Here is a 26,261-nt window from a genome sequence, read left to right on the forward strand (position 1 = left end):
TCCCTGCTCAAATTAAGCACTGGTCTTAATGTATCTGGGTTAGAGTCAGAGCAGGCCTCCAGGGCACTGTGGAGTGCCGAGTGAGGCCGCTCCCTCAAATCAGGGCGCTGATTGGTCAAGGGAGTTCCAGGCTGTAGCTTCCAGTTTCTGTGGAGGTCCAGAGCAGAGGACGTCACATTCGCCCGGTAAGTTTTTTGAAATTTATGAAAAAAGAATTTTGGCGCAACTGGGACAAGTAACAGGGACAAATGATTAGCTTGCTAAGCCACCTTGCCACATAAAGGTATCTTTTACTAAATGTCGAAATTAGTGCTGCTCAAACAAGAGTACTGGTCATCGCTATATACTACCGTGAGTTCATTAAATACAAAAAGACATAGACATATCTTAATAGTTTATTGTGGAAACATGCTGCTATGTAGCATTCAGTAACACTCGTTTCGATTAACATTTCAAAATGTTTGAGTGCAAATAGTAAATGTGTCAAGTAACCATCATCACATTATAAACAAGCATAAGTGACATTATAGGTGGGCTTCAGACACCATCCATGCCTGAGGTTACTTGCAAAAGGTTAGGAAACTTTAACTGTGGTCTGCATTGACCCGGAAACCTCGGATCTCATGGTTAAAACAAATTTTAAATAGTGGTAATCCACTATTCAGCAATTTAAGTATATAAACTGCACCTTAGTCTCGTTATGTTAGCAAAATCGAAAGAAAAAAAACATATTCTGACTGTAATTTCCTTGCAATCGCTGCATCATATTGTGAAAATATTGTTTTCCAATTCAGCAAACATTTTCACAACATGAAGGAAACAAGATATTACATTCTCCCTATGTTGACGTAATTGACTGGAAAATCTATAACATATAACATCGTATACTTTTTGCTTAATGTCTAAACTCTACTTGTAATGAAAGTTAAACCAACAGAGCGTGAGTGTGATGAACGAGACAGGAGCCATGGATTGCTATAGATTACATAACTGTGAAATAGTTGAAACTGTTTGTGCCATCCCTAAAAATGAAAAGAGCAGAGGCAAAAAAAACATTTGTCCGGAACAAATACTAGGAATTTATGACTGTGTTCAGATGGGAGGGTAGTTGTGTCTCCTACTCAGAGCACTTTGAATATCAGACCCACCATATTGGAGGGACAGATTATCAATGACAAAATAGCGCAAACAAAATATTGACAGATAGATAACTCTAGATTTTCTATACCCAAACCCATCCTATATGTACCTACGAGGTAGATATATCTTCAAGGTGCTTAGATGTTGAGTTACGAATGGTAAATCGATACTTCCCTATATTCACTTAGGTTTCGATATTTTGAGCCTCGGTATCCTGTCCTCGATCTGCTATCTCGACATTGATGGTGTCGACATTCAGTACTACAATCATTCAGATTGGAGGGCACGGTTTAATGGATGGACAAATACTTGAAGCTGTATTTTAATATAAACCCATTAACAGAGCAGGCTAAGAGATCTTATTTAGCAAATGTGTTTGCAGAAGGTGTTGAAGCTATGATAATTTGAGTACTTTTAACCAGTAGAAGGAAAAAAATCAGGCTATGCCAAAGGGTGGTGTCCAGGAAATTAGCACACAGGTCTGCAGCATAGGGAGGTGGACGTTAATTAAGAACTGTGCCGAGTACAGAGAGTCACCTGGTATTGCACAGTACATAAGAGAGACATTCCCTGGCATAATGGGAACAGATCACCCCACTCAGGCCTCTAGCTGTGTTGTGTCTCAGATCTTGCCTTTAGATCCTGGAGACGCTACAGTCTTAGGCCTCAGACAGACATCAGAGCTTCCCCTAACTTTCTGGGAAGTTACAGTTTAGAGTCTCAGAGATGCAATTAAAAAGGACTTAACATCATAACTTGTCAATATTATCCCTTCTCCTCCATCTGAGCGTGGAATTTGCACACACCCTTCGTCGATACAAGTTCCAGTTCTGTCAATGTCACCTTGGATTCTTAGTCTGTGGCAGAAAATGGTGGTTTCATTGTTGGACCACAGGTGGGTGGATCCCAGAAGGAATGGGGGTCACTGCGATGACACAACGCTGGTGATCCAAGGAAGGTACTGTGAGATATGGGTATAGAAGCTGTGCTTGCCTGGATTTCCACACCCTCTGACCCAGGTGGTCAGCCCTGCCAAAACCCATGCTCGCCTCTCATATTCGTAGACAACCAACGGAGAACCCTCGTCCCCCTGACAGGGCCCGGCCTCCTTCTCCCCTTCCAGGTAGCCAGCACAGAAAAGTTTATGGCTTCCACCAATACCAGCCTCTCTCTGACCAGTCTGGCATGTGGCGTCATCCAGTAGGGGCTGTACTGTGTATTTCATCCGCAGGGTGACCCTTCCAGATTCTGTTAAGCCATAGCCCGAAACGTAACCCATTCTTCCAGGAGAGTAGAGGTCATCATCCAGACCCTTTGAGGGCAGGCAGATGGGCATCACCCGCCTGGTGAACTCTACTGGTTTCTCCAGTTTCAGCAGAGCGATGTTGTGTCCCGGTGCCCTGGGGGTGGCGTATGATGGGTGCAGAAAGATGCTCTCCACTCTATGCCTTTTGGTTAATGTTCGCCTTTCCAAGTCCAGTTCCACTTGTATTGTTGCTGCTGGAACTTCGGCTAAGTCGTTGCCGGAGGTCAGCACCCAACGACTAGCGATCAGAGCACCAGCTCCCTTGCCATTATCTTGTTGGCCTATGCCCTTAATCTGTGCATGCCAGGGGAAGTTCTCCACCCCCGCCGAGGAGCCACCCAAAATACGGGCATAGGTCACTACTGGTTTCTCAGGACGTCCACAATCTGCAAAGATAAGAAAGGGTTTTAGCACATATAATTTTGATGACAAACTCAGGTAAAGCAGTATCTAGGGTATTATTTCTTTTTTTAATTAGGAGCATTTTTGATTACTCCAACACTAACTCCCCTACCTCTCACTCAGTGGAAGTCATGTACTTTGATAAACCTAGAATTTGTTGTTGTTTTGGTGTTGAGGAATACAACCAATGATCCACTAAGCATGTTAACTAGTTGTTAAAAAACCGAATCACCTAGATACAATAGTACTTACATAGCTAGTCCTGAGTGTGCATCGTCTTTTGCATTTGATACATTCTGTGAATCAAACTAATCGGAGGGGGGCATTTGAAGCTTTAGGGAGCAGGAGAGTAGCTGTATGTTGGCTGGACGGCTGAACCCTCCAACATCGTGGTCCCCCCACCTCATTGGACAGCATTGTTCATGATGGTGGAACCTCAGCTGGCTTTGATATAAAAAATTGTCCATACTCCCACCATCCTGCATGGGCTGTCAGTCTGGCCCAGAAGTTGCCCCATACTGCACCGAAAGGCCATTCTGCCTAGGAATGCTAGGCAAGGCATGCACGGCTATTGAATATTTGTTTCTGAGAAACTGAATGGGCTGCTGCGGCATGGCCGCCTGCCCAACATTAAATGTTTGAGTAAATACTTCCTTTGTGATGGCTGCAGGAGTTTTTACAAAAATATCCTGTCAAAGAGGAGGGCAGGTCTAAATCCATCAACTGGCAGCCACAGGGTGGGCAGTGGTGAGGGTATTCGGCACCCCAGCAGAAAAATGGTCTGCTTACCGTGGCCTGGCCGGACGCCCCCTTCAAATAGCAGTGGGGTGCCATTAGTCACTCTACGAGCAGGAGCCAAGGTGGGGAGTCCCTAGTCTGTTTCACCACAAAGGAGGGACACCCACTACATCATCCAGTGGCGCCCTGGACATGCAGTTTTTAAGGCATTGAGATGCGAAGGGCGGCCTCTTTTCTCTCCACCGTGCACCAGTATCCAACATACCTCATCACGCACCCACCCACCCACTCCTGGAGGAAGGCAGAATTGGCAGAATTTTGTGCAGCAGAAAAAGGAGGCTACCTAAAATATGGACTGATTTACTGAACTTACACCTTGCAGAGATGTTGATTTGTATGGGCAGTGGGCAGGCAGGAGGGGAACTGACCTGCTGGTGGTCCTGGACCTTTCTGCCCTACCCCGGGATGCCTGGAGTTCATATTTTAGGGGATTTGCCTGGTGACGGGTCCCCTTTCAGGAATGGAGAACTATGCAGTGCCCTGGTGGTTATGTGTTGGCATGGAACTGTGGGTATTGCCCATCCCGCTGTGTGATAGAGGTGAAGTTGTCACCAAGGCACGCTCTAAATGCCCTTGGATGAGGGCGATGGATAAGGAAACGGGGCCTTCTGGCAATTTTGAATTCTGAAGTGTTTTTCTGTAATGGAAGGTGGAGGGAATTGTTGTACTGCTTGCAATCTTTGAGCTGTTTTGCTGATCTTACTTCCTGTATTCTCATAACAATAATGTTAGCTTAACTATGGATATAGTTTCTCACTTAAACTATGTGACTATGTGAATAAAAGGCTACGCCATGTTTGAATCGCCTTAATCGCTGTTGTCGATCACCTTGGGAGTCGTTTTAATGGAGGGCAGCAACCTGCACGTTATGAGCGCGCTATAAATAACTCCATTAGTATTGACTTACCTCCTCCACTGCTAAATAAAATCACCCCGCTCATGTAGCTTTACCGGCCCTATTGTGAAGAACCTATTTGATCTCCCAGATTTTTCTCTTTCTCAGCATCTCCAAGTCCCCTGCCGGGCCTCATGTCTCCATATACACCTACCAGTCAATCTTTTAATCCGAAACTAATGGTCCATTAGACAGCCTACCTCCTCGGTGTAACAGGGCTGTCGCAAAGCGTCAACTTTGGTGATAACCATGAAATCCACTAACGTTACCTGAATATCAACTGAAATTTTACTCCAACTTGTTATCAACTGGGGATTTATTTAGCTCCTCCCTCTTGTGACAAATATTGCTTGCATTTTTGAATTAGCACTCTTCTTAAGGATGGTGGGCAGGCATGTCTCGATCACATGAATGGAAGACTTTCCTTCTCTTGCAATGCAGCAGGAACCCAACATCGCGTGGCGCTGTGGTCATTCAGCTGCTGTGGAACCCGTGGTAGAACTTCTGGCTCCTTGGCCCCTCCTCCAAAAGACCACTGTTCTAAGAGAAGCTGCTTTCCCTCACTCTCTAGCCCGCCAGCCATTATCCAGATCTCATGAGTAGTCAGGAGAACCCGCTAAGATGAGTCGATTTCTGACTTTACACCCTTAACTGCTGTTTACATCTTAAGCTCTTCAACTACTTCCATCAGCCTCACCAAATAAGTTTCAGTTCCCATAAGAGATAATTGAACCCCATGTCTCTTAATAGTTACAGAAGTCTTAACCCAATGGCATTATGATAAAAGTCCACCCATAAAGCTTGCTTTGTAAAAGCCTGACAGCTCTATGTTCAGTTCTATTCCTAGCGACCCCTGACCCTCCTGGCAGGTCGCTCCCCCTCCGCACAGCTCTGCCTGTGTGCCCCTGCCCCAGCTGCTGCTGCTAAGGACTCGCTCGTAAGTGTACTCATCCTCCGTTTTTGTGCCCTGTTTTTCTGCCTCTGTGCCAGTGTTTCCCCCTCTTTTGTGCCCCGTTTTTTGCTTCTGTGCCACTGTTTTCCCCCTCTTTAGTGCCCCGTTTTTTGCTTCTGTGCCACTGTTTGCCCCTCTTTTGTGCCCCGTTTTTTGATTCTGTGCCACTGTTTCCCCCTCTTTTGTGCCTCGTTTTTTGATTCTGTGCCACTGTTTTCCCCCTCTTTTGTGCCTCGTTTTTTGCTTCTGTGTCACTGTTTTCCCCTCTTTTGTGCCCCGTTTTTTGCTTCTGTGCCACTGTTTTCCCCCTCTTTTGTGCCCCGTTTTTTGCTTCTGTGCCACTGTTTCCCCCTCTGTTGAGCCCTGGTTTTTGCTTCTGTGCCACTGTTTCCCCCTCTTTTGTGCCTCGTTTTTTGCTTCTGTGCCACTGTTTTCCCCCTCTTTTGTGCCTCATTTTTTGCTTCTGTGCCACTGTTTTCCCCTCTTTTGTGCCCCGTTTTTTGCTTCTGTGCCACTGTTTTCCCCCTCTTTTGTGCCCCGTGTTTTGCTTCTGTGCCACTGTTTTCCCCCTCTTTTGTGCCCCGGTTTTTGCATCTGTGCCACTGTTTCCCCCTCTTTTGTGTCCCGTTTTTTTGCTTCTGTGCGACTGTTTTCCCCCTCTTTTGTGCCCCATTTTGCTTTCTGTGCCACTCGTTTCTGCTGCTGCTGTGCACCCTATTGCCACTGTTTTCCCCCTCTTTTGTGCCTCGTTTTTTGCTTCTGTGCCACTGTTTTCCCCCTCTTTTGTGCCCCGTTTTTTTGCTTCTGTACCACTGTTTTCCCCTCTTTTGTGCCCCGTTTTTTGCTTCTGTGCCACTGTTTTCCCCTCTTTTGTGCCCCGTTTTTTGCTTCTGTGCCACGGTTTTCCCCCTCTTTTGTGCCCCGTTTTGTGCTTCTGTGCCACTGTTTCCCCCTCTTTTGTGCCCCGATTTTTGCTTCTGTGCCACTGTTTTCCCCCTCTTTTGTGCCCTGTTTTTTGCTTCTGTGCCACTGTTTCTCCCTCTTTTGTGCCCTGTTTTTTGCTTCTGTGCCACTGTTTTCCCCCTCTTTTGTGCCCCGTTTTTTGCTTCTGTTCCACTGTTTCCCCCTCTTTTGTGCCCCGTTTTTTGCTTCTGTGCCACTGTTTCCCCCTCTTTTGTGTCCCGTTTTTTGCTTCTGTGCGACTGTTTTCCCCCTCTTTTGTGCCCCATTTTGCTTTCTGTGCCACTTGTTTCTGCTGCTGCTGTGCACCCTATGGCCCCGCCCCCCTGTCTGCCCACTACCCATTCGCTGCTCCTCCCTCCCACCTCCCCATATATGCCGGATGCTGCGTGGCCGCGCAGCGGACGCACGCAGCGGGCGTGCCGCCGGCACGCCGAAGGCGCGCCTAATGCAAGCCCGTCTGTGCCCGTCCGCGCCTGGACCGTGCCCAGCACCAGGAACCCTGGCCCCCGCACACACCACGACGCCAGCCTCCGCTATGACCCCAGCACTCTCCACGCACTCAACGCCAGACGATCTTGCACCTGCTGCCAGGCCACCCCGAAACGCACCCAAGGACCCTTCTCCTGCCGGTACTGCAGCTTCACCAGCATCCGGCCCGCCAACCCGCCCAACATGGAAACCAGCTTCCTCAGATGTATCCTGCTCAACACCTGCTCCGCCCACAAACATGCTGTTGAACTCTGGGACCTACTCGACACCAACGCCCCAGACGTCGCCTTCCTGACGGAGACCTGGCTGACCCCCTCCTCGGGACCTGATATCGCCATAGCCATCCCGGAAGGCTAAAAGATTACCCGCAAGGACCGCACCAACGGAATAGGAGGAATTGACATTGTCCACAGAAACACTCTCAAAATCTCGACACACGCCAACGACACCCTCAGCACCGCCGAACACCGGCACTTCCAGTTCCATACCGACCCCAACACCACCCTCAGAGGCACCCTCATCTACAGACCCCCGGACCCCGACCGCAGTTCAGCGACTCCATCACCGACCTCGTCAGCACACACGCCCTCGCCTCCACGGACTACATCCTCCTCGGGGACCTGAACTTCCACCTCGAGAAAATCAACAACCTCAACTCCTCCACCCTGATCGACAACCTCGGCAACCTCGGACTCAGACAACTCGTCACAGCACCTACACACTCCGCCGGCCACACGCTTGACCTCATCTTCTCAGCGAGCACCCACGTTTTCTTCGACCACACCACCGAACTCCACTGGACTGACCACCGCTGCATCCACTTCACCTTCCGAAAACCCACCACACACCACCGCACCCAGCAGATGCCTCGCCGCAGCTGGGGCAAGATCACCGAGGACCAGCTAACCGCCGCCCTCACCCAGAGCCCACCCGCAGACCCAACCGACCCCGACGCCGCAGCCCGCAACCTCAAACAATGGATCGAGTTTATTTCTGACTTAGCAGCAGTCCGGCCACTTTTATTGTGGCGTTCTATTTGGGCTAAACCAGAGACTCGATTTACTCAGGATATTATTCGTGATTGTATAGGCTTGGACCACTCTTCACGCATACAGTGGTTGAGATACATCCACCGTTGGTATCTCCTTCTTTTTAATATTGATGTGTTCCGTGAGCCTGAAGAGGTTGTTTCTATCTCAAAAAAAGAAATTAAGACAACGTTTCTAAACTTCCGAAAGGCAGAGCGAGATAAAATTTCTGGCAATCTTATTACCGTGAAATTTTATAAAGATTTAAATCTAACTTCGGGGTTCCAATCCTATCTTGTGTATGTGACCCGTCCCTCTCATCAGTATGTTTTAACACGTGTCAGATTGGGTATTGTTCACCATTTGGTTGCATTTCCAAACACAAGAACCAGTCCAGATATACCCTGTCCGTGTGACAGTATTTCTCGGCAGAATAGTTGCCACTTTTTACTTTTCTGTAAATTTTTTCATTTTTTCAGGTTAAAATACCTTAAGCCAATTTTTATTAAATATAATATCCGTACTACAGAAACAGCACTGATACTTTTATCCTCATTAGAGAACGAGGAGATCTGTTTTTTTCTGGCTACCTTTATTCTGAAGTGTACAGCTGTCAGGAAAAGTATTGTACTATAATATTTTTATACTTACCTGTCTGTACCTATGTTATACAGCTGCCAGGTATTGTATTATGCTGCTATTACTGTTTACATTCCTGTCTGTATATATACGTCTTCAAGTTTTATACCAATTTTTGTAATTAAGGTATTATTCTTATTTGTTGATGGCCACAGTATATTATGATTATTTATAAATGTTGATGTACAGCTGCCAGGAAAGGCCCATTGAGTAATCCCTACTGCTCTCCTGTCTGTTCATTTATGAATGTCTTGCATTTTATAATAGTACGTTGACTCTAAATGGCAAGATTACTTATTAATTGGTGCACTTTAGTTTTTTGCACAACGTCTTACCATCTTTTCTTATAAGTGTTCATATGGTGATTTTAAACATTTTAACTATGTATCTTCTGCTTGTATGATTTGTATGTACAAATCGAATAAAAGCTTTTAAATTGAAATTGGATCAACGACTGCGCCAACACCCTCGCCCCACTCAAGAAACCCCCCAACACTCATACCAGCAAGAGAGCTAGCTGATTCCCCAAAGACCTCCAGGCCTCCAAGCGACCCTGCCAAAAACTAGAAAAAAACTGGACCCGCAAAAGAACACCGGAACGCCACCCGCCGACACCACCAACTCATCAGATCCGCCAAAAGGACCACCTTCAGAGACTGCCTCGACAACAATGCACACAACAGCAAAGAGCTCTTCAGCATCGTGAAGGAACTCTCTAACCCCAGCTCCAACACCAACGACATCCCACCGTCACAAGACCTGTGCGACTCGCTGGCCACCTTCTTCCATCGCAAGATCGCAGACATCCACGACAGCTTCAACGTCGTCACCACCCCGGCAACAGCGGACACCCCTGCTCCCATGACCACCACCCGGACCAACCGCCTGCTCGCCTGGACCAATATCAACGACGATGACACCATCAAGATCATGAACACCGTCCACTCCGGATCCCCGGAAGACCCCTGCCCACACCACATTTTCAACTAAGAAAGTAGGACCATCGCACCCCACCTTCGGAAAACCATCAACATCTCCTTCGAGACAGCGACCTTCCTGGAGAGCTGGAAGCACGCAGAGATCAACGCCTTACTAAAGATACCCAAAGCAGACCCCAAGGACCTCAAGAACTTCGGACCCATCTCCCTGCTCCCGTTCCCGGCGAAGGTCATCAAAAAGGCTGTCAACAAACAACTGACCAGCTTCCTCAAAGAGAACAACATCCTGGACCCATCCCAGACAGGGTTCTGCAGCAACCACAGCACCGAAACTGCCCTCATTGCCGCCACCGACGACATCAGGATCATGCTCGACAACGGAGAAACCGCGGCCCTGATCCTCCTGGACCTGTCAGCCGCTTTCGACACAGCCTGCCACCGCACACTAAGAGCATGCCTCCACGACGCCGGAATCCAAGAGAAGGCCCTGGACTGGACCACCTCCTTCCTCTCAGAGCGTCCGCCTCCCCTCCTTCCGCTCCAAAGCCATCTGCGGCGTACCCCAAGGCTCATCTCTCAGCCCAATGTTGTTCAACGTCTACATGGCACCACTTGCCCACGTCGCCCGACAGCACGACCTAAACTTCATCTTCACGCCGACGACACCCAGCTGATCCTCTCGCTCACCAAGGACCCCCACACCACCAAAACCAACCTCCACGAAGGAATGAAGGCCGTCGCCGACTGGATGAGGATCAGCCGACTGAAGCTGAACTCGGACAAGACAGAGGTCCTCATCCTCGGCTCCACCCCCTCGGCCTGAGACGACTCCTGGTGGCCGACGGCACTAGGAGCATGCCCTACACCCACCAACCTCGCACGAAACCTAGGGGTCATCCTTGACTCCACAATCTCCATGACAAAGCAGGTCAACGCCGTCTCCTCCACCTGCTTCAACACCCTCTACATGCTTCGCAGGATCTTCAAGTGGATCCCCACCGAAACTAGAAGGACGGTCACCCAGGCCCTCGTCAGCAGCAGACTGGACTACGGCAACGCACTCTATGCAGGAGCCCCGGCCAAACTCCTGAAACAACTCCAACGCATCCAGAACGCCTCCGCTCACCTGATCCTGGAAATCCCCAGCCGCAGCCACATCACACCCCACCTGAAAGACCTGCACTGGCTCCCCGTCAACAAGAGGATAACCTTCAAGCTCCTCACCCACACACACAAGGCACTCCACGACACCGGACCAGCGTACCTCAACAGACGACTCAGCCTCTACACCCCCGTCTGCCACCTCCGCTCCGCAGACCATGCCCTCGCCACCATCCCCCGCATCCAAAGAGTGACCGCCGGCGGCAGATCATTCTCTGACCTCACCGCCAAGACGTGGAACACCCTCCACATCCACCTACGGCAGACCGAAGACCTTCTATCCTTCAGGAGACTCCTCAAGACCTGGCTCTTCGAACAGTAGCAGCATCCCCCCCCCCCTAGCGCCTTGAGACCCTCACAGGTATGGAGTGCGCTTTACAAATGCTATGATTGATTGATTGATTCCTATCCTTGATAAAGTTAAAATTTACAATCTACGCACCGAGGATCAGGAACAACATCTCCATCTTCATCAGGACCACCCAAAGGCTGCTTCAATTTAGGAAACAGTTGAAAACTCCCCTCTTTAAAGAGCACTACATCATAATGCATTGACCATCCAGAACTCAGTTTCCTCTCCTATTGCTCACTGACTTTAGCTTGCCTTTGACCTTGTACAGCGCTCGCTGCCTTTTAGCTATGTTTGCGCTACAGAAATACCATATGCATACATTCCGCCCGCTGCCCCATGACAATTCACTGCTGCTGGACTTTTCAGGGCAGGAGATCACGGCCTATTAAAAATATTGAGGGACAAAATATCGAGAAGGTAGGTACAACAAGGTAAGTATAGATTTACTATTCTTAACTCCACTTCTATGTACCTTGAAGATATATATATATATATATTGCAAGGTACATGTATGTGGTGTTAAGTATAGTTAAAGTTTACTTACCCATAGAAACTTACCTTCACGATTCTTTTGTCCTCAATATTCTTGATGTGATATTTTGTCCACACAATATTTTTCTTCGATATTTTGTGCAAACAGTTGGGCTAGCTGCTCGCTACCACTGGTAGGGACAAGGAAGAAGACAGAGTGTGGGGAGGCATGTCGGGTACAAATGTTTAGGGCCAGACTGGCTGTAACAGGTATCGGGGGTTTCCCCGGGAGGCTCGAAGGGTGGGTGCCCGTTTTGCAGCAGTGCGGGCAGTTTTTTTACTGAAGGCTGGTTTTGCAATATCAGCCCCCAGTAACAAAAGCAGCAGGGCTTCACACTTGCACATACCCTCGGGGGGAGGGGCTGGTCCCACAAACGTTCCAGGGCTGCATTGGGTTCCCAGTCTGGCACTGAGCACGTCCGCACCATAGCTGGCATGGAATCTGTGTGCCGCGGAAGGGAGGGCTCAGAGCCGGTGACAGGGTGGACGTTAAACTATACCAGACTCCCCATTGTCTCGAGTGAGCCATCATGACAACGGGAATGCCAGACCATTTCATACACACAGACTCTGTTTTGCAGACTTGTGTGGATGAAAAAACAAAGACTCAGAGGAGAGCCAGGCCCAAGGAGGAGCAGGTGAGTCTTCAAGGTCCAAATTCAACAGGAGACGATAGGAACTATGAGTTCTTTGGCAAATGGCCCATGGAGACTTCTGTTTCTGATTATGTGTGAAGTTATAGGTACACTCTACGTAGATGGCAATCAACTATTGTTGAAAGCGACACCACCCTTCTGCCTCTCTCCCTCCGGTCACCATCGCGGTGACCTTGCCACAATTTAGCCTCTCCCTCTGCGCCATCATCATGGTGACTTTACCAACCTTCAGCCTCTCTCCCTCCACGTCATCATCGCGGTGACCTTACCACCCTTCAACGTCTCGCCCTCCACATCATCATCGCAGTTACCTTACCACCCTTCAGCCTCTCTCCCTCCACATCATCACAGTGACCTTACCACCCTTCAGCCTCTCTCCCTCCACATCATCACAGTGACCTTACCACCCTTCAGCCTCTCTCCCTCCATGTCATCAGTGCGGTGACCTTACCACCCTTCAACCTCTCTCCCTCCACATCATCACAGTGACCTTACCACCCTTCAGCCTCTCTTCTTCCATGTCATCATCGCGGTGAACTTTCCACCCTTCAACGTCTCGCCCTCCACATCATCATCACAGTGAACTTACCACCCTTCAGCCTCTCGCCCTCCACGTATCGCAGTGTCCTTACCACCCATCAGTCTCTTTCCCTCCACATCATCATCGCAGTGACGTTACCACCCTTCAGTATCTCTCCCTCCATGTCATCAGTGCTGTGACCTTACCACCCATCAGCCTCTCTCCCTCCACATCATCATCGCAGTGACGTTACCACCCTTCAGTATCTCTCCCTCCACATCATCACAGTGACCTTACCACCCTTCAGCCTCTCTCCCTCCATATCATCATCGCTGTAACCTTACCACCCTTCAACGTCTCGCCCTCCACATCATCATCACAGTGAACTTACCACCCTTCAGCCTCTCGCCCTCCACATCATCATCGCTGTGTCCTTACCACCCATCAGCCTCTCTCCCTCCACATCATCATCGCAGTGACGTTACCACCCTTCAGTATCTCTCCCTCCATGTCATCAGTGCGGTGACCTTACCACCCATCAGCCTCTCTCCCTCCACATCATCATCGCAGTGACGTTACCACCCTTCAGTATCTCTCCCTCCACGTCATCATCGCAGTGTCCTTACCACCTTTCAGCCTCTCTGTCTCCGCATCATCATTTCTGTGACCTTCTTCCCAATTGCTACCACACATGTTAGATTGCTGGACTAAGAGCAGGGGGTGTATATATTGAATTATGCAGTTATGCTAAACCTACAGACTTTACATTATCACGAATGTATGAAGTTTTGAATTTTTTACACAGTTCCACAGAACCATCAGGGGACTGATATACCTGAAAAGCCGTAAGAATTCTTCTGTGACATATTAACTGATTTTCAGACATTTCAAGTAACACATGTATAAACGTGTACTAATCACACGTTAAAAAGACATAAACAATAAATGTGATAGAACGTATTTACTGCATCGTAAAAGCATACAGATAATTGTAGGATAGATTAAACTATATTCATTTCCTAGTATAGGTTTATATTTTAATGATCAAGCTTAGCATAATTATTTCGATGTGTAATAGAATGGTAAAGTGATGTATTCATGCGTTATAAAACTTGTAAACATCCTTATAGAAATAGTAAATTGTGTGAAGACTTTATTAAATTTAATGTAACTTAATTAACTTTAGGTGTGATTTTGAAGGTTTCCTTCTGAATTTCCAATCTACTGCACATGTGAAATTGTGCACCAAATGTGAAAAACAGAAAGTGGTGCAGCACAGTCATATTGGGTGTTATTATCATGAAAGTTTCAAATAAGCTAAAATGGTCTATTTGAATATTGATTTACCTTTATGAAATGTTTATTTCAGTGCTTATATTTTGCATAGTTTTAATTGATTTATTCTAGGCCTGAATTTTTATATTCTGTATTGTCTTATACTCGTGAGAATACTTTCTCAAACGTATACTATGAAGCGAAACTGTTGCCTCATAGAAGGAGTTCTTATTCACTTAAAAGGACTGCTTTTAACAAAGTTGATACTTTGGGAGCTTTTGCTATGGGAAACTGTCCTCTTGAGTGCACTCATGTGACTGCTGTTAAAGTATCATTGTATGGAGGTTTACGCGTACCAGATGATCCTACAAATTAAGTGATTAGTAACACCTCTTTCTATAATATGTTTCTTCCTTTATGCCTCATGACAATCATCCTATATGAACTGACCAATAGGGTGAGTGGTCTGACACTATGAGGTGACCAAGGAGGTGTCACCCCAGAACTAGAGGACTATATTATACACTGCTTTCATGGGTGATGGGCTGCTACTTTCCTTTCATTGCGGAGAGACTGCTTTGATGTCCTGCATCCTTTCCGTTGGGAACTCTTTGCTGACTTTGTTCATACTCATTCCATTGCGGACTCTGCTCGTTCCCTTCCTTCTTGGACTGCCGCATACGTTGTGTGTGTGTGTGCCATTCTTGGACTCCTTTCTAAAGGGAAGCTGCCGATGAGCTGTTGTGGCTCATATACGTGCTGAACTTTCCTGAACCCTTTGTCACCTTATGGCAAGCCCAAACCAGAAAGACCAGCCTGTTCTCTTTAGGCAAGAAATATTTACTAATAATGTGATGATTTTATTTGACATCTTTGATAAACTAAACTTTAACTAAAACCCTGATGCTATGTCTTATCATGACCAGTCTCCTTGAAGTTGATTGCGCATTTTAAATTAATATATTAATGCCAGAGAGAAAACAGTTAAAAAAAATATCCAAGCATCAGGTACTAATGTTATTGTTTTGTATGGCCTTAGCAGAATTATTGGTCTGCACGATTTTGGTCCGGTTAAATTTCTTCAGAAGGTTCAGAGTAGCAGTGATAATCCTTTATATAGTCTGGTGTTGAGAGTCATATACATGAACTTATTTATTAGTTTGTGAAACGGTTATCCAATTCCTTATCCTCATTGGATATCTGGATGTTAGATCTCCTAAATCCAACCCCTCAGTGGCACAATGCAAGATCCATTGGAGGATCAAGTGAGTGTTGGAGTGCTCAAACACATGGGCTGGCTGCACTTGCCCGAAATCACTGGTAGGGGCCAGGAAGAAGCGAGGGTGGGAGGAGGCATGTAGGATGCCGGTGTGCAGAGCACGTTCAGGGCCAGATTGGCCGTAGCAGGCATCGGAGGTTTCTCAAGTGGGAGCTGGATTTGCAGCAGTGGGGGCCAGTTTGTTACTGGGGGCTGGTTTTGCAGCAGTGCTGCAATGTTGCCCCCCCGTAACCAAAGCAGTAATGCTTCACACTTGCACATACCCCCAGAGGGCTGTTCCTACAAACTTGCCAGAGCTGATTCAGGTTCCCAGTCTGGCCTTGAGCGCGTTTGCACCATGGCTGGCATTAAATCTTTGTGCCGGGGAAGGGAGGGTTCGGAGCCAGTGACAAGGTGGATGCTGAACTATGCCAGCCTCCCCATTGTCCTGATTGGGCCATCATGACAACAGGAATGCCAGACCATTACATACACACAGACTCTGTTTTTCAGGCTTGTGTGGATGAAAAAACAAAGACTGAGAGGATAGCCAGGCCCAAGGAGGAGCAGACGAGTCTTCAAGGTCCAGGAGGCAATAGGAACAATTTATTATTTGGCAAATGGCATTATGGAGACTTCTGTTTCTTATTAACAGTGAAGCTCCTGACAATCAACTACTCTTGAAAGGGTGCCAACCATCTGCCTCTCTCCCTCCTCGTCATCATCATCGGGACATTACCACCCTTCTGCCTCTCTCCCTCCTTGTCATCATCATCGGGACCTTCCCACCCTTCAGCCTCTCTCCCTCTGCGTCATCATCATCATGGTGAGCTTACCACCCTTCAGCCTCTCTCCCTCTGCGTCATCATCATCATCATCATGGAGACCTGACCACTCTTCAGCCTCTCTCCCTATGCGTCATCATCATCATCATGGTGACCTTACCACCTTTCAGCCTCCCTCTGAGTCATCATCATCATCATGGTAAGCTTACCACCCTTCAGCATCTCTCCCTCCACGTCATCGCAGTGACCTTACCACCCTTCAGCATCTCTTCCTCCACGTCATCGCGGTGACCTTACCACCCTTCAGCCTCTCTCCCTCCGCATCATCATCTCTGTGACCTTCTTCCCAGTCGCTACTACACATGTTAGATTGCTTCACTAAGAGCAGGGGTCTATATATTGAATTATGCAGATTTGCAAAATCTATAGACTTCACATTATCATGAATGTATGAAGCTTTGAATTTTTCACAAAACTCAAATAACAAACAGGACAATTTGATGTCTCTACCTGTGGATTTGCCAGCTTTCACTACCTAGCCCTCATCTCATCACAGTTTATTTAATCACCTGAGTATTGTCTTAGCCACAGAAGACAATATTTCCTTCCACTATGTAGAGATGCTAACTTACAAAAAATAGTCCTTGCAAGCAGAGGGCGGTGTCTAAGACGGGGCGGGGCTTCACGAATGAGAACTGACTAAAAGGCACGTCTGCCCCTCTCCACACCCCCCTCACCACCAAAAAAGCAAAGATTTGCTAAGGTTGCCCCAGATGTGCTGGGGTGTTTTCACACACCTTAATGGACATTGTCTGCTTAGATCTGCCAGCGGCGAGTTGGAACCCCACTGGTGCAGGAATGTCCAGCTCGACTACCCAGCCACTATGTGATATCGGCTCTTCACTTCATAAAAGAATCATGGACTATCCCAGTTTACAAAGCTTGCAGTGCTGCGGCAGCCATCTTGTCCCCATTCCCAATCTTAGGTCTTCCTAGACTGGCAAAACAGTTCAGCTGAAGATGGCCAAGATGGCTGCCGTTGAGCAGCAACAATTGTTGTTGTTCCAATGGGAAGGTCTTCAATTATTTGAAGGGCTCTAGTAGACAAACATTCGGCCCTTTGGGAGCTCGACCCATCAACTGATATTTTTACAAGCATAACAGGTGCTTTTATTATGAGGCAAGCTGCTGATTCTGGGTTGACCTACCTGGTACCCCACAGGTCCTGTTGTCTGGCCCCAACTCAAACCCTAGATTACAGGAGCACGAGAAACCCCCTGGGAAGTTGTGGCAGAGCTGATCGCACTGGCCATTCCTAAAGGCACACTCGTCAATGTCTGTGAGGGAGAGAGAAATCAAACAATCAAAGGTAAGGGGCAGCAGGAAATTGGAAGCCGACAGCTTTGCGGATAACGTCACAGTGTAATGTCGGACGCTTTAGGATTGCAACATACAGGGTACTGTGACATCATAGAGGTGAATGTATGACATCATAGGAGGTAATATAGAATCACTGCCCAGAAAATGGAACGTGTATGACATCATTGCTGGGGCATCATAGGAACTAATGTGTGGTATCAATAGGGAGGCCAAATTATCAGAAAAGTTCAACATATGACATCACTGGAGGTTGTCTGAGATACCAGAAGTAGCATGTAAATTCATTAAATACATAATTTAGATATAAATATTAGATAGCATGTGTGGTAAAATATGACACTATTGAAATCTGAAAACATTGTGTGTGGCATTGAAGATAGGAAGATTTTAAATGATACTTAAAGTATGACATCACTGAAAATGTGTAGCAATAACGTGAGGCATCATTGAAGACAGGGTTTAACAACAGAAGGCCTAATGTGTGACATCATTGACAAGAGGGTTACATATACCTGATGTCAGCATATCAGTAGAAAGCAGCCTTCCAACCCTAATGCAGGAGTTCTAAAAAAAAAAGGCACCATACCGACAGCAACATATCGAGCAGAGAAGCTTCCCAAGTGTTCCCGCTGCGATGCGGTGGAATGGAATGTTACAGTCATCCTGTTGGAAGTGGATAAGACGACCATGGGAACCCGGGGGCTCTTCTGAGGAGGGTGATCCATGTTTCCGCAGATGGTGAGAGTCGGCTTCTTTCCATCGCTGACCTGAAGGGAACGATAAATGGATTCCTGTTATAAGAAGTTATCTTAAAAGTTCCATCTTATGCCTTCCTAGAAAGGTCAATTTTTGCCCCTGATTACGATTTTTTTTGCAAGTCCCATCTACAGAGGGGAGTGGGAGAATTTTCTAGAAGGACCTCACCTTGAGAAAGGGACTAGGGTGAGGGCCCTCAAGTGTACTTTCTTGAAAAAAAGGATTGGAAGAAGGTTGTGGTAGGTATCACCTCAACAGTGGTGATGAAGAGAAGAGTCTGGAAGGAGATCTCCTTCATGGAGGGAATAGAATGAGGGTTCAAAAATAGAATCCCCTTGAGGGACAAAAGAGAGGTTCAGGAAGCAGATCCCCTTGATGGGAGGAGAGGGCAACGGTTCTATGAGAGGGTCAACTGATGGAGTGAAAGTGACTCCTGACAAGTGTGGTGTAGAGAATACTTCGGAAGGTGGGTCACCTAGCAGAGGTGATGCTGAGAAGAGTCTGTAAAGAGATCACCTGACAGAAGAAATGGGAAGAGAATTCTGGAATGAGATAATATGTTGGACCAGAAAAGTCGAATTATGTATAGGAGATTATCTCGGATGAAGATGTCCAGGAAGTAGTTGCGGATGGATCACCTTGACGTAGTCCTGGCAGTTGTCTCCATCTCTGGCTACATCGAAGTGGGTGAAGCGCAGCCGGATCCGATAGCCGCTTGCCACAGAGAGGGGCCAGGTGTGGTTACGCCTCATATTCTCAGGGTACTTGTGATAAATCAGGGATGAAATCTGCCCAGATTGAAGGCTGCTGTCGGCCACCATGTTGAGCCCCATAAGCAGATAGAGCACAACCCTGAGACAGAAACACATATTAGGGTAAAAATCCAAACATGAGCATAGACAAAATGGAATTCCATTCGTGGACCCCTTTATCCATCCTACCGTCTATTAATTTAACTTCTAACCATTGTTGACAATTCCCAATTTACTCATTCATCCACTTATCCATCCGTGTACTCAATCACTCATGTATCCATTCATCTCTGTTCACATTCACTCATGCATCTGTTTGCTGATATGTTCACACACTCAACTGGTGGCTTACTGAACAACCTACCAACTGATTCATGCCAACCAACCTAAACATTAATTCATCACCTTCATTCTAAGCCCTTTAACTATTTCATCCAATTTGCTATTCACTCAGTTAACCCACCCATGCTCTCTACCACCCCGTCACCAGGTACCCACTAAATAATTGAACTGCTTAAATAGCACTGATTAGTGAACCGAAGCACTGAAAGTTCTTCTCCCTGGGATGGGGGTAGGGGGTGCATTTGGATGGTTCAAAAACTGGGGGTTGGGGGTAGTTACATTTATTTTTTCTGAAATAAAGGGCAGTGGCCTTGGGTGCACATGGTCGAGAGACGCACGTTCCATTGGCAAAATATGCTAAGTTTCAAACTGCAGCCAGATCAATAATTCTAGAGGATAAATGTGCACAGAGGTTCAGGTATGCTCACTCGTTCATTAATTGATTGATCCACTAATCCACTCATTCTGTCTTCCATAAGCTCACCAGCTTGCCCATGAAGTTTTTTTCACTTTTTTCACATATATATATATATATATATATATATATATATATATATATATATATATATATATATATATATATATATATATATATATAAGACACAACCAACACGTTTCATCCCACAACATAGGGACTTCTTCAGGGCAAAAAACTTGTTTCTTAGGCAGAGCATTCGTTGCTAGGTAGTAAAATACACATAATCTTCAGTATTCAATATTGCAAGTCTTTTCAGGAATATATTTATATTTGTACGCCTGTGGCCAAGGCTAGAGACACCATATATTTTTTCAGACTCTAAAATTCACAAAGTTTTGTCCTGATAATCAGATTTGTTAGGATCACATTATTCATCTCCTTTTGAAAAAACGCATTGGCTGTGTCTTCATGAGTTATATATATATAAAAAGCAATAATAGAAAGAATATAAAGAACATATATGACAATCTGATGCTCTTCTTTGGGATTCTTTTCTGCTATTTAATCATCTGAAATTTTAGCGATAATCATCTGAATTTTTAGCTACTTACAGGCATTGAGGCCAATGTGACTTAATCAAAAGATCTCTCTATGACAGACTAGCTAATCGTTGTCTTATAATCTTTGGCGCAGATTTACAAGCCCCTTGTGACACTTTTACGCCGCAGTTGCGCCACTATGCGGCATATTTGCAACGTGACGCATCTAGTGAGATGCGTCACGTTGTAAAGCCCTGTGCTACATTATACCTGCGTCAGGTATAATGTATGCAGGGTGGGCGTTCCGTCTCAAGGAAGCTACCGTCACGCAAAATAACTGGCGCATCCCTGCTGATAGGCAGGGATGCGCCAGATATTGTAAATCTGCCCCTCTATGTTTTAGCCTCAGTGAAACGGTAAAAAAGGGGGTGGTGATGGACGGAGCATCAGAACCAATCAAACACTCACACCCAGTCAACAGATCTGGGTTTGATCCATCACCGTTCTTTAGCCCACTCTGCCACCCCAGTTCAGACATGGCCATATGCAAATCAGTCTGACCCTGTGCCTCATGGGAACAGTCCAGCCCGAACTGCCAAGCCATGCCTTCCCTGGACCGGAAACAAGCTTCCTAGGACCGGTTTCTGGCATTTCAGCCGTCTTCAGCCAGGCTTGCTTGAATCCAGTGGCAAAGTGCGCAGGGGACTCACGTCTGAGCATACCCTGCCAACTTATGGCGAACAAAGCGGTAAAAAAGGGGGTGCTGATGGACGGAGCATCAGAACCAATCAAACACTCACACCCAGTCAACAGATCTGGGTTTGATCCATCACCGTTCTTTAGCCCACTCTGCCACCCCAGTTCAGACATGGCCATATGCAAATCAGTCTGACCCTGTGCCTCATGGGAACAGTCCAGCCCGAACTGCCAAGCCATGCCTTCCCTGGACCGGAAACAAGCTTCCTAGGACCGGTTTCTGGCATTTCAGCCGTCTTCAGCCAGGCTTGCTTGAATCCAGTGGCAAAGTGAGCAAGGGACTCACGTCTGAGCATACCCTGCCAACTTATGGCGAACAAAGTGGTAAAAAAGGGGGTGGTGATGGACGGAGCATCAGAACCAATCAAACACTCACACCCAGTCAACAGATCTGGGTTTGATCCATCACCGTTCTTTAGCCCACTCTGCCACCCCAGTTCAGACATGGCCATATGCAAATCAGTCTGACCCTGTGCCTCATGGGAACAGTCCAGCCCGAACTGCCAAGCCATGCCTTCCCTGGACCGGAAACAAGCTTCCTAGGACCAGTTTCTGGCATTTCAGCCGTCTTCAGCCAGGCTTGCTTGAATCCAGTGGCAAAGTGAGCAAGGGACTCACGTCTGAGCATACCCTGCCAACTTATGGCGAACAAAGCGGTAAAAAAGGGGGGTGGTGATGGACGGAGCATCAGAACCAATCAAACACTCACACTCAGTCAACAGATCTGGGTTTGATCCATCACCGTTCTTTAGCACACTCTGGCACAGGGTCAAGACTGATTTGCATATGGCCATGTCTAAACTGGGGTGGCGTAGTGGGCAAAAGAACGATGGATTTAACCCAGATCTCTTGACTGGGGGAGAATGTCTGCATTGTCAGCATTCCGTCCATCAATTGTTTGTTGTAACGCTTTTCGCCCTAAGTGGGATGGGTATTCCCAGACGTGGGACCCGTGCTCACTACGCCACTGGAGTCAAGCTATCCTGGCTGATGACGGCTGATAGCCAGAAACCGGTCCTAGGATGCTTGATTCCGGTCCAGGGAAGACATGACTTAGCAGTTCGGGCTGGACTGTTCCCATGAGGCACAGGGTCAAGACTGATTTGCATATGGCCATGTCTAAACTGGGGTGGCGTAGTGGGCAAAAGAACGATGGATTTAACCCAGATCTCTTGACTGGGGGAGAATGTCTGCATTGTCAGCATTCCGTCCATCAATTGTTTGTTGTAACGCTTTTCGCCCTAAGTGGGATGGGTATTCCCAGACGTGGGACCCGTGCTCACTACGCCACTGGAGTCAAGCTATCCTGGCTGATGACGGCTGATAGCCAGAAACCGGTCCTAGGATGCTTGATTCCGGTCCAGGGAAGACATGACATGGCAGTTCGGGCTGGACTGTTCCCATGAGGCACAGGGTCAAGACTGATTTGCATATGGCCATGTCTAAACTGGGGTGGCGTAGTGGGCAAAAGAACGATGGATTTAACCCAGATCTCTTGACTGGGGGAGAATGTCTGCATTGTCAGCATTCCGTCCATCAATTGTTTGTTGTAACGCTTTTCGCCCTAAGTGGGATGGGTATTCCCAGACGTGGGACCCGTGATCACTACGCCACTGGAGTCAAGCTATCCTGGCTGATGACGGCTGATAGCCAGAAACCGGTCCTAGGATGCTTGATTCCGGTCCAGGGAAGACATGACTTGGCAGTTCGGGCTGGACTGTTCCCATGAGGCACAGGGTCAAGACTGATTTGCATATGGCCATGTCTAAACTGGGGTGGCGTAGTGGGCAAAAGAACGATGGATTTAACCCAGATCTCTTGACTGGGGGAGAATGTCTGCATTGTCAGCATTCCGTCCATCAATTGTTTGTTGTAACGCTTTTCGCCCTAAGTGGGATGGGTATTCCCAGACGTGGGACCCGTGCTCACTACGCCACTGGAGTCAAGCTATCCTGGCTGATGACGGCTGATAGCCAGAAACCGGTCCTAGGATGCTTGATTCCGGTCCAGGGAAGACATGACTTGGCAGTTCGGGCTGGACTGTTCCCATGAGGCACAGGGTCAAGACTGATTTGCATATGGCCATGTCTAAACTGGGGTGGCGTAGTGGGCAAAAGAACGATGGATTTAACCCAGATCTCTTGACTGGGGGAGAATGTCTGCATTGTCAGCATTCCGTCCATCAATTGTTTGTTGTAACGCTTTTCGCCCTAAGTGGGACGGGTATTCCCAGACGTGGGACCCGTGCTCACTACGCCACTGGAGTCAAGCTATCCTGGCTGATGACGGCTGATAGCCAGAAACCGGTCCTAGGATGCTTGATTCCGGTCCAGGGAAGACATGACTTGGCAGTTCGGGCTGGACTGTTCCCATGAGGCACAGGGTCAAGACTGATTTGCATATGGCCATGTCTAAACTGGGGTGGCGTAGTGGGCAAAAGAACGATGGATTTAACCCAGATCTCTTGACTGGGGGAGAATGTCTGCATTGTCAGCATTCCGTCCATCAATTGTTTGTTGTAACGCTTTTCGCCCTAAGTGGGATGGGTATTCCCAGACGTGGGACCCGTGCTCACTACGCCACTGGAGTCAAGCTATCCTGGCTGATGACGGCTGATAGCCAGAAACCGGTCCTAGGATGCTTGATTCCGGTCCAGGGAAGACATGACTTGGCAGTTCGGGCTGGACTGTTCCCATGAGGCACAGGGTCAAGACTGATTTGCATATGGCCATGTCTAAACTGGGGTGGCGTAGTGGGCAAAAGAACGATGGATTTAACCCAGATCTCTTGACTGGGGCAGAATGTCTGCATTGTCAGCATTCCGTCCATCAATTGTTTGTTGTAACGCTTTTCGCCCTAAGTGGGATGGGTATTCCCAGACGTGGGACCCGTGCTCACTACGCCACTGGAGTCAAGCTATCCTGGCTGATGACGGCTGATAGCCAGAAACCGGTCCTAGGATGCTTGATTCCGGTCCAGGGAAGACATGACTTGGCAGTTCGGGCTGGACTGTTCCCATGAGGCACAGGGTCAAGACTGATTTGCATATGGCCATGTCTAAACTGGGGTGGCGTAGTGGGCAAAAGAACGATGGATTTAACCCAGATCTCTTGACTGGGGGAGAATGTCTGCATTGTCAGCATTCCGTCCATCAATTGTTTGTTGTAACGCTTTTCGCCCTAAGTGGGATGGGTATTCCCAGACGTGGGACCCGTGCTCACTACGCCACTGGAGTCAAGCTATCCTGGCTGATGACGGCTGATAGCCATAAACCGGTCCTAGGATGCTTGATTCCGGTCCAGGGAAGACATGACTTGGCAGTTCGGGCTGGACTGTTCCCATGAGGCACAGGGTCAAGACTGATTTGCATATGGCCATGTCTAAACTGGGGTGGCGTAGTGGGCAAAAGAACGATGGATTTAACCCAGATCTCTTGACTGGGGGAGAATGTCTGCATTGTCAGCATTCCGTCCATCAATTGTTTGTTGTTAGCCTCAGTGAAGACAAAATTAAGTTAACACTAAGGGCACCACACAGGTGGCTTTTTGAACAATACTGTACGAAGGGCAGTAGTGTGAAAAAAGTGCTTTCAATCTGACTGTTGTATACATGAGATATGTGGTTATGGCATTCTTGACCTCAACACTGAGATACAAACTTGTAACCGGTAGAAAAGACGCACCACCCCTGACTCCCTTAATGACTCAAAACAGCACACCCATCCGCAGCACTTTCATCTAGGTCTCAAGCAGCAATGCAACACCCATGGAAACGAGATAGACTACCCTGTGCTGTATGTCATAAGGATACTGCAGGTCACCGAGGAGGTCTGCAGCCATTAAGACAGGGAAATGGAATCATGCGCTTTTGGGCCTGCGGCATTTTTCGCATATTTATGGATTTTTCGCATTTGCCACATAATCCATCACCCGCTGCATAGTTTGCAGATTTTGACAAAGAAAAATGGTTTCTAGCTCCAGCGGATCAAAAGTTGGTAAAAACTCAGCAATGTGTGTTTCAGTGCAGTGAAAGTTCATGTAAAAAGGTTGACTGGTCGCCTTTCTGTTGCTTATTGCTGTGTTTGTTTGTTAAACTGTTACTACTGAGAAGAAACCATTGGGCAGCCAGTGTGAACCTGTGTATAAATGACAAAATAAATAATGACCTAATACTACCACAAATTGTGCTGCATTACACCTCATTTGTTTGCTTTTTCCTGCCACATAATTTAATCTATTCATTCTAAACAAAGACCGTTGGTATGACAACCACGACTCATGAATTTTTGTTGGTTTGTAGAAGTCGTGGCTGTCATACCAAGGGTCTTCGTTTAGAATGATTGTGTGAGTGGAGGGAGCCCTTGGTATATATTCCCTCGTTTGCTCCCCTTTCTACACTACATAATTTTAATCTACCTTGCCGCATAATTTGGCTCTCCCCTGCCGCATAATTCCAGTGGCCCTGCATACAGAGGAATAAGGCAGAAGGTCAAGTCAATGTTATCCATGCAGCCGCCTTCCCACCCCAGAGCACAGCTGTAACCAGCCCTCGAGGGTTACTCACCACCTGAAGATGCCCTCATACCAGAGGAGAGGCTGGGGACGCATGGCGACTCTGGCTCCAGGCAGAGGTTGTTATGAGCAGGTGAGCGTTGGTCAGCGCAGGGCTGAAGCTGGTGTGGGGCTAAGTGGGCGGGGAGTGGAGGATTGTAATGTTTAACCAGGCTGGAGGCCACAGTGAGTTCTCCAAGTGGACAATGGAAATTGAGCGGCTGCCTACGCAATGTGCAGAGTCGCCGGGCTCCCACTGACTCGTTGGTGCTCCTCGGCAGTGTGCACCTGTTTCTGCAGCACAATGTTGCAGTTTTGTGCAGGAAGCACGCACATCAATCGATCTCCAAGGATCTGCAGTTATGCATTGTCACAAACCAGCTGGTCTCCTGTGGTGCACAGTTTGTGCCGGGCCGTTGCTTGAAGCCAAAGAGATAAAACAGCTAGCCACAATCCCTTTCCAGAAAGGAAACTCGAGAAACCTACCGCTCTTTTTGCCTCTTGCACGGCTAGAGTGGAGCCCAAGCATCTCTGCCGGGTTGGCCAGGCTCTGCAGACCCAAGGGGCACAGCGGACCTGCTCTGACTGTAATGAAGTCGGTCTGGTGTGCCCAGCGCCCTGGGCTTCGCACTGGTGTGTGCCGAGGCTGGTTCAGTAGTACAGTCAGTTCCTGCCCCCAC

General features: G+C 47.6%; 1 protein-coding gene across 1 annotated transcript; it reads right to left on the reverse strand.

Annotated features, from left to right (window-relative positions):
- Window positions 1–378: 378 nt before the first annotated feature.
- LOC146812777 (complement C1r subcomponent-like protein) lies at window positions 379–25,681 on the reverse strand. The gene is made up of 5 exons (XM_085614619.1): window positions 25,595–25,681; window positions 18,863–19,076; window positions 18,055–18,235; window positions 17,297–17,425; window positions 379–2,832 (listed from the first exon to the last, which is right to left on the reverse strand). The coding sequence occupies exons 1-5, from the start codon at window positions 25,636–25,638 to the stop codon at window positions 2,063–2,065; spliced, it is 1,338 nt and encodes a 445-aa protein (XP_085470745.1). The 5' UTR covers window positions 25,639–25,681; the 3' UTR covers window positions 379–2,062.
- Window positions 25,682–26,261: the final 580 nt, after the last annotated feature.

Source organism: Triturus cristatus, chromosome 7 (genome assembly GCF_964204655.1).
Source record: "Triturus cristatus chromosome 7, aTriCri1.1, whole genome shotgun sequence".
In the NCBI taxonomy this organism is placed as follows: domain Eukaryota; kingdom Metazoa; phylum Chordata; class Amphibia; order Caudata; family Salamandridae; genus Triturus; species Triturus cristatus.